We start from the raw sequence: 13,631 nt of genomic DNA, 5'->3' as shown, positions 1-13,631 counted from the left end.
CATTGTCTCTGCATATTCTATTACTACCTCTCAACCTGTGAAGTAGGAAAAGTGTGTGTTATTATTTCAATATTACAGAAGGGAACACTAGCTCAGGGAAATTAGGAGACTGGGCATCATCACGCAACAAATTATCTACAGAATAAGCATAAAATCCCCAAAATCCAAGCCCCTGGACTCTGCCCTGCTGTTCCACGGACTGGGTGACCATCTGGATAATTGGTCAGTGTGCCTGCCAGCCCAGTATGAAGAGAACCAATTTACCTACAAGGGAGAGAATCTAATTTGCTCCTCTCTCCTGAGAGCAGATTCTCCTATCTCCCCCAGTGTGCAGGCTCCATGGTAGGGCAGGAACTACTTGGCCAGGATCCCTGGACATCAGTGCTGCCTGGGGAAAAGGGGTAGAAGGAGATGGAACAGGGGTAGGGTGTAGAACAGATTCCCAGTTATGATGCACCTGCCTTGGCAGGATGTTGAGAGCAGAGCTTCCTGGAAATAGCCACTGGCTCTCACCATGCTGCTTTCATCCCAGGGTCTCAGGAGTTCCTCTCAAGCACTTGATTCTGTTGATGTTGTTTTAAGCCAGCATCCTCTGGTGACCATGGTCTCATGCATTCCAAACAATGCACATCTAGTAAACTGCTGCCTGTTTTCCCTTCTCTCTTTACAGACTGATCCAGAACACCAAAAATCTGGTATACATCGAGCCTGGAGCATTTCTAAATCTCCCCCGGTTAAAATACCTGTGAGGAATTTTCCTTTTTAAGCAACTGGGGAGGGGAAGATGGACATCTGGTAAAAAAGCAAAACAATTCCAAGGTTGAGAAGAATTTTTTTAACCCCGTGGTGGGCAAACTGCAGCTCGCGAGCCACATGCGGCTCTTTGGCCCCTTGACTGTGGCTCTTCCACAAAATACCATGGCCTGGGCGAGTCTATTTTGAAGAAGTGGTGTTAGAAGGTTTAAGTTTAAAAAATTTGGCTCTCAAAAGAAATTTCGATCGTACTGTTGATATTTGGCTCTGTTGACTAATGAGTTTGCCGACCACTGTTTTAACCGTGTCCGTCTTCAGCCTTCTGATTTAATCAGCATTTCTTGTCAGCCACTATGCTGGCACTTTCAAATACCTATAAGTGGTTCTCAACACTATCTCTGACCCAAACACCAGAGAAGACCATCACCTCTTTGCAGTGATTTTCAAAGCTGGTGGTAGGAATGGGGGCAGGGGAGTCATGACACTTTAAAAGGTCATAAATCAGAATCTCTAAGGTGAGGTGGTGATGTGGAGAGAGGACAGGTGAATGTGGGAAAGGCAATTCTGATTTGACCCCTATCCCTGGTTGAGAATCACTGATATCCTTTATCTCATTTGTTCCTTCATTCATTAAGTGAAAACATTTTAAGTATTGCCTTCAGGTGGGCACTGTGCCATATAAACTAAACCATTATTTTGTATGTCCCATTAAGTCTGATTGGTCCACTAGCTAGAATTATCAGCTGAGATCCCTACCAGCCCTACAGATTTTATTGCCTTGCCAGCAAACCCAAATTTGATATAATCTATAAATTTGTCACTGTGGATCTTCTCACATATCAATTACTTATTCACACAGAAAAATTAAATCACTTAACACAGATGTCCTCTCTCTTTTCTTCCTGAAAAATTAAATTTCATAAAATCTCCAGAGGATGCAAAGTCTACAACGCCTACCACTTTTTAAAAAATGGAGTAGAGGAGGGACATCCTCTCTCTGGTGTTCAATGTCATCTGTGCAGTCTTGCTCTGGGGCCCTGACAGGAGCTGCTGCTGGCATTAGGGTAGCTCCTTTGGAAGCTCCAACGCTGGAGGATACCTAACTCGGGTGTTCTGCTTTTCCAAACCTTGAAGGGGTCTACAGGACACATAAGCATCTCAGCATTAACCACTTTGGAAAAACATAATAAAAATCCCAGAACCAAGTGTGATGACTGCAGCCCCTTGTCATCTAAGAATCACTGTCTTTATTAAATAGCATTTTCACCACCCCTTAAAAAAAGGGATATTCCCTCAACCCCCCATACACATTGCAGTCTAAGCCCACACTGCTATCACCAGCCACAGACAGCACAGGATTCAGTGTGATCTGGGGTAGCAGGTAAGGAAGAGAACCAGAGAGAGCCAAAACAAACCTTTTATTGTCACCAGGGTGCCAAGCAGTTCATGTCAGCTGTCTAGAGTCCACGACTGGGAACTTGAAACTTGGTTGAGTGAAATCCAGATGACTTGACTCCTCTAAAGGAATCCCTTTCTTGTGTAATAAAATATCCTTCAGTTTAACCCACCACTGAAGCCTCTCTCTTCTTTGAAGTTTAAGTAAAAGGGAGAGGAGGAGCCTTTAGTAGCTCAAATAACCACGAGAATGTTGAATGATTTCAGTGAGATATAAGGAAGACTTTCCTGAATCCCAGATAGCTAAATAAAGGAAATTTTGCAGTGATAAGAGATATGGATTACTCACAGAGAGATTAATCTTTCTGAAGAGTTTGAGTTAAAACCCATTCTACAATAGAGGACTATGAAGAGCATGGTATAAACTAATTAGCAAGAGGAAACTGGAATGCAATGAAAAATAAACATAAATGAAAAAGACCTGAAAGTTTGGTCCCAACCCCTAGATCCCTAATAGGAATCATTAGAGCAACTTCTCCCATAGGGTTAGGGGCTTTTAAATTCTCACAGTCTTTGACATCTGAAAGTGTGACTGGTAAAGCCAAACTCAATATTTTTAAATTTAAGGTGAAAATAGTATTTTCAAAATGCCTTTCTACTGTTTTTTTATCTTTATGCCTTAATGACAGTCCCTTTTGCTCACTCTCTGCCCACATCCCCACCTTGCCCCAAATCACAGGAGCATCTGTAACACTGGCATTCAAAAGCTTCCAGATGTTACGAAGATCTTCTCCTCCGAATTTAATTTCATTCTGTAAGTACCAGGCTGATTGCTATGCATAACAGTTTCCTATTTGCAGCTAAAATTTGGAAAGTAAATATTTCTCATTTCATTCTTCAAGGGAAATTTGTGATAATTTACACATAACCACCATACCAGGAAATGCTTTTCAAGGGATGAATAATGAATCCATAACACTGTGAGTAACTCCCAGGTTCATGTTCTTCCATACAGCCTCCTGCTGTTCTCATCTTTAGCTTAAGGTGATCTCTTTCTTGTCTTATACCTTGCCCCTCACTTGCTGGTGACATTATTTTGGATCTAAAATGCCAAAAAGATGCCACACAACTCCTCTGTTACGTGAGAGGAGTTGTGTGGCATCAAATCTGGGTCATATGTTCACATCACAACCAACCAACCCCTTCAGTTTAAAATTAACCAAATGGACCCTGAGGATTTACAGTGAACAAATTTCCAACTGATGAAATTATTCATTCATCAGTGGAATGCTTTGCAGCTACAAGGAGACAGCCTAGAGGGGTTAAAAGAGAGCACAGAAATTTCGAGTTTCATCTGAGAAGAGTTTGGAAGGATACTCTCTGAGTAGGTAGAGTACTTGTCTTTCTTTTCTCTTTTCTTCTTCTTCTTCTTCTTCTTCTTCTTCTTCTTCTTCTTCTTCTTCTTCTTCTTCTTCTTCTCTCTCTCTCTCTCTCTCTCTCTCTCTCTCTCTCTCTCTCTCTCTAGTTTTTCACTGTCCCCTTGGGTGACTTTTGTTTCTGAAGCAACACCATCAATGCCCATTCCCTAAATCCCTTAATATTAAATTTGCAAATAATGTCTTCTTATTTGATCATCACTCATCAGGTTACCAGGCTCAAAGGCTCTATCCCTTTCAGGCTCTTTCCTAAGGTCTTGCTACTCAAAGTATAGTCCATGGGCCAGCATCTACAGTATCTTCCAAAAACTGGTTAGAAATGCAAACTTTCAGGGCCATCCCAAACCTACTGACTCAGAATCTACATTTTCACAAGATCCCAAGTGATTCACATACATATTAAAGTTCAAGTAGGCATTGTACTAAAATAACACAAGTCACTCTCTTCACTGTACACCTGCCAGACTTCCTTTGCTCTGGATCCCTGCCATCGTCACATGGGGCACCTTCCTCTGACCTACCATTCAGAAGCAGTATCCTGGACAACATGTCTAATTTGTATCCAATGCCAGTGACTCATATTTAATTATGCTCCACACATCCATATTCCTCTCTCTCTGTCTGCTTTGGTTATAGCCCATGGCAGGATCATAATGAAGCAATAAGTGAGCTCACCCTCAAAGAAAGAGAAAGAGAAAGCATGGAGTGGATGACCCTGAAATGAAGTAGTTGTGAAGCAAGAGGAGAGATATCTCAGGGGATTCTTTTATATCAGTGGATTCTAAAAATTGGCATCAATGGTACACTGCATTTGTATAGTATTTTTTACTTTGTGTAGGCATAATCCATAAACCAACACATATAATTATTACGTGATGAAATTTTGGCCAATGTAGTCCCAGCTCAGTGGTGCAATCAAAAGAATACAGAGCAACAACAACAAAAAGGTCTCAAGATAAGTAAAATTCTTTACTTGTAACTCTTGAACACCAGGAAGGAGTCTGTATATAGTGAAAAAAACCTCTCTATAATCTTTTTACTCCTCCTCTTCTTTCAAACACCACAGCTCTTCCAGCTATTTATAAAGTGTTTCTGACTCTCTGTTACATGTAGATCTGGAACTACTCATCCATCATACTCCTGTCAGAAACAGGGTATTTCAGAACAAACACTGAGTGGAGGGGTACTGCATGATTAGAATTTAGGGTTTTCCCGTGTCTTTATTGAGAACACAAAATATATATAAGATCCATGTACTCAAGTAGCTCATAATCTCAATGGGGAAACAGCATGAAATAATAAAAAGAATACAAGCCAGTAGATATGCACTGTGAGAGTGTGTGGTTCACAGAAATTTGAAGTCTTGGAGAAGTCCTCTCGAGCTGGAGAAATCAGATGAGGCTGCAGGACAGAGCTGCCACTTGAGTTAGACCTCATAGAAGCAACATTTGTAATATTTATATAGCACTTATTAAAAGCCTGCACCATTTTTGAGTACTTATTTTTTAAAACCCATTTAAGTCTCACAGCAACCCTTTGAGGTAGGGACTATCACTCTCATTTTTAGATTAGGAAACTAAGGCATTGAGAGATTAAGTAATTTACCCAAGGCAAGATATACAACCAGTCTGTCTCAGATTCATGGGCTTCATCGTTATGTTGTACCAATACTGAGAATAGGGGAGCAAGGAATCCAAGTGAGGGGCAGCATGAGCAAATGCATGGCTGTGGGAGGAGGAAAACAGGATGAGGGATACTCACTGGGAGTGAACATCCTGCTTAAGGGATGGGAAATAGGTTTAGATCAACATGTTTACATAAAAAGGAATGAAGGGACATTGGATTGCAGAGGGTCTTGAATGCTGGGATAAGGTGTTAGATGCTTAGAAGTAACTAAATAAAAGTAGTAAGAAGAAACCACTCAAATAAGTAGCCTTTATTCAAAGATCATGAATAGCCAAGACGCCCTTTGATTTTGTCCTAAATCTAAAAATAATCAGGAACCAAGAGATACTCCTCTCAGGTAAATGTACACTGATGGGAATGGAGCGGAATAGGAATGAAAGAGCAGAAGAAAATAATAATCCATGGGATACTACAAGCTCACAAGACCAGACCTCCCCACCAAAGTCACAAAAAAATCAAAGATTCCTTTTCACACATCATATTTCAGCATGTGTACACAACAGCTACATGGTATTTTTATTTGCGGACTATTAATTTATGTTAGTAATGATTTTAAGATGAATAGTGCCTACCAGCAGGGCGTATCTGCCCCACTTCTGAAGTTAATGAGGACTGTGGATCCATCTCTCCCAGAGAGCCTGTGGGGGCACTGTGCTTCATCCCCCTCCTCACTCTCAACCCTGTGTCTGCACGGGGAAAGATTAGTCATTTGTTTGGCACTTGTCCTCAGCTGAATGGGCCCTGCTGTAAGTGGAGGGTCCTGTGGAGCACCCCCTTGGAAAAGGGTACTGCTTAAAAAGGAAAGCCTGATTTTCTCAGCTATAGAGTTCAGCTCCCTAATTAGAAAATAATGAAAGTAAGCCCTCTCTCTTCATGAGTAGTTTTTGAGAATTTGCTTTTCATGGAAACCTTCCTGCCTCCCTCACCTAAATCTGTACCAACTGTGAGCTCATTTAATAAAAACAAAACATTTCACTTGATGCTGGAGAAGCTCAGTGGGGCTAATGCTAAAGCCATGCATTATACTCTTATGTTCCTTTATGGTCCTTTGGCTTTTCATTAAATCTCCTCCAGACGCCACTTTGAAATGTCCCCCCTAGATAAGCAGGATTTGGCTTCACCACCTCTAAAATATTCTAGATCACTGGTCATGCAAGTCTCAAAAATGTGACAACCTTAATTCATATCGGAACTCCACAAAGAGAAGGAAAGGTCATAGCAACTAATTCTCTAAGACTAATTCAGAGAAAAGATGCCTGGCAAAGAATGACAAGATTTCAGGTTGCACCTGTGACAAGCCACAGTAGAGAGACTGCTTGGCACTGAAATAGAAAGCCTGGGTTCTAGTCCTGGCTCTGTATGTAACCAGCCTTAGTCAAGTCACACCACCTCGACGTAACTCCGTCTCTGTCTTTCCAGTGGGATTATTAATACCTCCTTGTATAAAGTCAGTCACACTGTATTGTCTGCACTGCACTGTCACAAATAAAAGCTAACATTCAGCAAGCCAGTTGTTTAGACCACCCTTAAAACACTGTCACATCATCTCATTTTAAATATTTTTATTTTGAAATTTTAAACTGGTAATTGGAGTCACTCTCTCTGTCTTCCCACTGACAAATGGAAAAGACAGTACCGTATTTTCCAGCGTATAAGACGAATGGGCGTATAGAAGATTTTCCTGGGTTAAAAAGTCGTCTTATACGCCAGAAAATACGGTACTATGAACTCCCTATATACCTTACCTAGATTCACCTACTATTTCCAGCTCACCATGCCTACTCCATTTCTATATATGTAACTATATACAATACATTTCCCTTTGGCCAAACCATCCAAAAAATTTATAGACATAATGACACCTCATATCTAAATACTTCAGCACATATCTCCCCAAAATAGAGAAATTCCACATAACTACAACTAAGAAAATCAACATGAATTTAATGGCATTATCCAACCTATAATCCATATTCAAATGAAAATATGTTTATAGATTTTTTTTAACTTGGAATCTAATCAAAGTTTATGCATTGAGTTTTTGCTATTATGTCCCTAGTCCTCCCAACATCACCTTCCACCCCATTCTGCAAAAAACTGCCCCTCTGCCTTCCTCTGTTCTGGATGACACTGTCTGGATTCATTTGTCTATACTGTCATAACTAGATTCAGGTCAATGTTTCTGCAAGAACACAATAAAGGAGATGTTATCTCTCTCCCACTGCATCAAACCAGGAGGAACAGCATGTCCCAATGCCCCACTCCTTGGCCATTCGGTTAAGGTAGTAACTGGCCTCTCCATTGTAAGGGTGCATATTTCCCTTTGTCATTAATAACTAAATCATGGTGGGATAATTTGAGTTTGTGTGACTATCCTGTAGCCAACAACCTTTTGTCCAATGGTTTCAGCATCTGTTGATTATTCAGTTAATACATAGGAAAATCTACCATTCCTCTACATTTGTTACTCTTCTGTTAAAAAAAAAAAAGTTTCCTTTTCTTTCCCTTTCCCTCTCTCTCTCCTCTCTCTCTCTCTCTCTCTCTCTAAGTATCACTGTGGAGTGTGGATTTTTAAAACATTTTATTCAATATATTATAATCCATTGTTGTCATCATTGTTTGGATGTCTGTCACCTTTTTTTTATTACATATGATAAAGTCATATAAGTTGACATGAACTTGGTGAGATGGGAGGAAACATAAGAACTCTAGTGGTTCAGTGATTGAGTATAGACCCATGAACCAGAGGTCATGGTTTGATTCCCAGTCAGGGTACATGCTCAGGTTGTGGGCTCAATCCCCAGTAGGGGGCATGCAGGAGGCAGCCAATCAATGATTTTCTCTCATCATTGATGTTTCTATCTCTCTCTCCTTCTCCCTTCTCTCTGAAATCAATAAAAACATATATATGAACTCCAGGCCTGCTGAAAGGCAGGAGGCATGACCAAATCAGAGAGAGGAACCCCAGGCCATAGAGGCTGCGAGCCCCACAGGAATGGGAGAGTTCTGATGAACATTCAAAACTAGGGTCCTGGCAGCAGATAGTAGAAACCAGTGATAATTATCCCTACAACCACTGCCAGGGGATCCAGCAGACAAGTGTCTTAATGCATGAGGAATTATTCCAATATAAAAGGACTTCAGCAAAGTAGCACATGGAGAAGACAGTAGCAAACTTAGGATCCCTATTCTTTGAGATGGTGTTTGTACAGTTGTTTGATAAAATTTTGTTTATAGGTATACCATCACAGGACATATATTCTAAAATAGTATTCAGCAATTGGGTCTTTTGAGTCCCCGAGGGTCTGTAAACATAAGTTAAGCTTTCTTCTTTGAAATCATCCAAAACTAGGTGAGTACATGATCCAAGAGGGAACTGTGGTAGAACATTAATATAACCTAAGAAATGCTTTTGTAGTCCAAGGAATATCTGGAGTTTGCTATAAGGCAGCATTCAGAATTAAAGTGTCATCTGTGGTTAAGTTCTAAAGCCTGAGTCTTATTTTAAATAAAAAGATACTATTCTCTCTGCTTGATCACAAGTACTGACATTTGAATAGAGAACCTAGACAATGCTTTAAAGTAAGGTGCAGCTATCATAATAGAGGAGAGGGGCAGGAAAATTCATTTCCAAGCCTGTGACAGCATCCTCAAGGCAAAGGAAGCCCTTCTCATTTAATTCTGACACCATGATGTTTTGGAAAAAAGTTATCTGAAGTGACTCTCCAGATGTTTGAACGGGCACAAAGCATTGTGCAGGCCTGACAACATGAGGTCTCCCACTCGCATTTGTAATTTCTCCAGAGTAAGGAAGCCAGTCCTTTAATCAAAACAATGCAGTGCATTCTATTGTGTGAGTCTGGTAAGAACAGAGACAAAGAGCAGCAGTTGAAAAGGAAACAATGAGCCCTGTTCTTTGCAATATTGGCATAAGCAGGACCCAGGCTATTCAAAAAAAGACATGAAAAATGCCCAATCGCAAAAATGTCAATGGTGCCAACACAGACGAAAAGTGGTTGAGGGCTTTCAGAGAGTGAGGACATTTGGGGCAGCCCAGGCCACTGAACTGACCTGCTCCACCCAGGAACAGAAAGGCCTCTACCCCAGTAGAGTTCATTTAAACAGGTGGCTGCATTTCATGAAAATTCTGTCCAGCACATGGAAAGGAAGACCATTTCCCTCAGTTCTGGTAAGAGAGCTGGAGTCCACTATTGAATATATGAATGATAGGAGCAACACATTAAGTATTTACCATGTTCCAATAAGCACTCATTTCTAAGTGTTTAACATGTTTACTCTTTTAATCCTCAAAATAGCCTTTGAGATCATTCTATTATTATCACCTCTATTTTCAGATTAGGAAATTGAGACACAGAGAGGTTAAGTAACTTGCCCAAAGTAATTCAGCTCATAAGTAGTAGATTTGGATTCAAACCCAGGCAGTTGGGCTCAAGGCTTGCAGACTTAACTTTGAGGTGGCACTTAGAGCATTATAAACCCCCCACACACAAAAAAAGTACAAAATCCCAATATGTATCAAAACTAGATCATCAGGCCAGCACCTAGAAGTGGGAATGGCATCCAGACAGCTGCTGGCAACTTTGCTTTGCCAAAATCAAAGTAAGGGCTACTTCTTCTTGATCGTCTACACATGTAGCTTCATTGCTTACAAGGCAGAGAAAGCAATAAGGGGACTAGACTCTGGACTCAGTTCTGACCAATAGACCATCTGGTGTGCACTATGGAAATGATGAGAACTGTATGATCCTAGGACATGCCCTAGGGCAAGGGGTTCCAAAGTGGCATGCCCAGGCTCACTGGGAGAGCTTGCTATAAAAGCACATGCTCCTGGGTGCCACTACCAGAGTCTGATTCAGTAGGTGATTCTGATTCAGTGGATGGAGGAGAATGCTTTGATAAAGACTGACCTAGCCAAAACCGGTTTGGCTCAGTGGATAGAGCGTCGGCCTGCGGACTGAAAGGTCCCAGGTTCGATTCCGGTCAAGGGCATGTACCTTGGTTGCGGGCACATCCCCAGTAGGGGGTGTGCAAGAGGCAGCTGATCGATGATTCTCTCTCATCGATGTTTCTAACTCTCTATCCCTCTCTCTTCCTCTCTGTAAAAAATCAATAAAATATATTTAAAAAAAAAAAAAAAAGACTGACCTAGCCTCTAAGAAAATCCATTTCAAATAAGTTCAGAGAAAAGACATGTAGGATTCATTCTTCTAATAGAAATTGCTATAAATAACAAGATACTGCCAAATGACAAGATACTGCTAGAGAATAATATTCTTAGTGTAAAACTTAAAAAAAAAATCCAGTGGACTAAGTGCTAAGGAGGCAAGAAGGTTGTTTTTGATTTTACAAGACAACAGATATAAACCAAGTTCCTATTCCCTCAGATTCTACAAATCAAGTGGAGAAGGAAAATTACTGGAAAAAATGGCATCCAATAATTGATTATAGAATATGGTTAAAAGCTAGCACATGCAGCTTTAAACTCAGAAGACTCCCAGAAGGAAGCACAGGAGAGCAGGGGAAGCCAGGAAGGCTGCAGTAGGACAGGTCCTCTGCTCTACCCAGCCTGATGATCAAGCCCCTGCTAGGTAACAGGCAGCATGAGAGGCCTGAGGGTTTTGTGGAATGAATTAATATCCTCCCCTGTTCTCTTTGAACTCAATCTAATAAGAAAACTTTACGAATAATTTCACAACCACTGTATTTTCTGAATTTCAGTGTTCAAATATCATGCTTCAACATGAGTCCCACTTCTATTTGTTTATATGCTGATTTGTTTCAGGTGTGTTGGGGGCTGATGGAAACCACACAAAAAAAATACATAAAATACATACATATTACACACATAAACACTACATACATATACATATACATATACATATACATATACATATACATATACAAATATGTCTAAACCCTTTCTCACATCACATCCCGCAGCCTGTTCCTGACATGGCTGTGCAGCTGCAGCAGCCCTGTAGAGGGAAGACAGGACCCTGCCAGACACAGGAGTTTAATTTTATGTTTTACCACAGCCCTTTCTCACCTGAGTCTTCCATCATTGCTCATGAAGACCTTATACTAATATTTCTACTTAAGCTCGTCGGACTATGATTTGTAGTAAGAAATTCATCTTCCATAGACCCACTTGTTCATCCAATTCACTTAACATATATTTACTGTACTCATCCCAGGTGCCAGCCACTGTTCTAGATGCAGAGGATTCTGCAGAGAGCAGAACAGTTTATATTCTGCTGGGGCGGGGGGTAGACAATGAAAAAGTATAACATAATTGTGGGTCAGACGGTGGTAAAGCAACAGAGGAAAAACAAATCAGAGAAGGGGGATAGGGATGCTGAGATGCTGGGGGACGGGAGGATGGTAGTTTAAATAGGGCAGCCAGGAAAGGTGACCCTGCAAATCAAACACAGCCTGCAGGAAGAGGGAGAGGGGATCGTCTCGGGGAAGAAAAGTAAAACAACCAGCAAAACTGATGTGCTGGAAGGAGCCACAAAGTGTTTTCTGGTCCCATTTTTGCCTCCTGTGGGCTTTAGACAAGTCACTTTCCTCTCTGATCCTATTTCCTTCTTAGCTAAATGAAAGGGTGTCACTTGATTCTTTTCAAGTTCCCTTCTGACTCCAGCATTCCCCAGCATTGATCTGTGTTCTAAAAAGCCTCCGGTGTCTTATTCTGGACAGATGTGTGTGTGTGTGTGTGTGTGTGTGTGTGTGTGTGTGTGTGTGTGTGTGTGTATTTATCAGTATATAACATACAAAAATTATGGAACAAAATTTCACAAACAACACTACCCTAATTGCATCCAAAATACACTAATATTTTCCATTCTGTTCTAATCACTTCTATTTTCTTTTTTAAATGCTGATTGCACCCAACTATATTGATTTCATTATCCACTAATGGTTCTTAAAGAACTGTTTACAGACATTGAAATCTTCTTGGTTGTGGAACCAGATATGGTATCAAAACCTACTCTCATCCAAGAAAAAGGATAGCTCACTCAGCACAGGAGGCTTCCTCTGCCCTTAGCTTTCAGCAACCCAGAAAGCCCAGGTGCACACACAGGCCTGCACAACCGCAGGCAAGATTTGAGTGTTAGTCAGACAGGTTTGGCCTCAAATCCCAGTTCTGCCACTGCTTTCTTTGATCTTCTGCAAGCTGCACAACACTGAGGCTTAGGTTTCGTATCAGGATGATGGAAATGACAATGCAGGTTAAATCATATAATATACATTCAATGGCTGGCTAAGTATCTGATACTTAATAAACATTTAAACCTGGTGGTGGTGAAGATTGTAATGGTGGAGGTAGAGGCAAACTGGAGCAAAAAAAATAAAACTTCATTTTACCAGACCTTAGAATCTAAAATGTTAGTGAAACACAGCTAGACATGTGAATGCCAATAATTATCTTAGCAATAAACACCACAGGAGGAAGGATGTGTGATTCCAAACCGTTTCTTTCGATCCTAAACCCTCTCTCTTCCCTCTTCAGCAAACTGTATGGAAATGGGTTTGAAGAAATACAAAGTCATGCATTCAATGGGACGACGCTGATTTCCCTGTAAGTACGCTCATTTCCCCAGCTCATGAATAAAAATGATATATTACTCTGGCTACCAGACCACATTCAATCTTTAGCAACTAACTCAGGACAAAAATAAACTTTCAAGTGGCTAGTCCTCAGTGTTTCATGCATGTTACTAGGCAACTGGCTGGCTGGAAACCCCAGAGCACCCTGATTTCAAAGATAGATGCAGCCGGAATACATTGAAGTTGACAGCTTGCTGAAATATTCAACACCCTACTTTAGGTGCCGCCATCTCACAGCCTCCCTCTTAGCCCCCGTGCTCAGGTTGAGGGTGTGTTAGAGGCAGCATGATTTCAGCAAAGAAATTCTTCCCACTGGCCCCACTGCAGAGAAATCGGGTAACGCCATTTACCAGCTAATCAGCCACAGCAGACTCACTCAGAGTCCCATCTCCCTACTGCTGGGGGTGGGAGGTGGGCAAGGGGAGGGAATAGGCTGCTCATTTGCCACCATGTGAGGGAGCCAAGAATATTCACCACACCCTACTTGAGTCCCAAGTGTTAACAGCTTTTACTTTATTTTTTAAATTTTATTCATTTTTATTGATTTCATAGAGGTATGGAGAGGGAGAGAGAGATAGAAACACCAATGATGAGAGAGAATCATTGACTAGCTGCCTCCTGCTCCCAGTAGGGATCGAGCCCACAACTCAGGCATATGCCCTGACCAGGAATCGAAACGGTGACCTCTTGGTTCCTAGGTTGATGCTCAACCGCTGAGCCACACCAGGC

The 13,631-nt window shown here is 41.2% G+C and overlaps 1 protein-coding gene across 1 annotated transcript in view; it reads left to right on the top strand.

The window, feature by feature from the left end:
- The window catches only part of LHCGR (luteinizing hormone/choriogonadotropin receptor), a gene marked incomplete at its 5' end in the record, with an annotated part of 57,437 nt that overhangs the window by 25,739 nt on the left and 18,067 nt on the right, over positions 1-13,631 (top strand). Inside the window, 4 exons of the mRNA XM_079792464.1 lie at positions 671-745; positions 2,888-2,962; positions 3,051-3,128; positions 12,805-12,873. Of these exons, the coding sequence (XP_079648590.1) occupies positions 671-745; positions 2,888-2,962; positions 3,051-3,128; positions 12,805-12,873 (297 nt within the window). The remainder of the gene's footprint in view (positions 1-670; positions 746-2,887; positions 2,963-3,050; positions 3,129-12,804; positions 12,874-13,631) is intronic.

This window comes from Cnephaeus nilssonii (genome assembly GCF_951640355.1).
Source record: "Cnephaeus nilssonii genome assembly, chromosome: 15".
NCBI classification, from domain to species: Eukaryota; Metazoa; Chordata; class Mammalia; order Chiroptera; family Vespertilionidae; genus Cnephaeus; species Cnephaeus nilssonii.
Note: the sequence above shows the minus strand (reverse complement) of the source record. Positions and strands in the feature narration are given on the sequence as shown.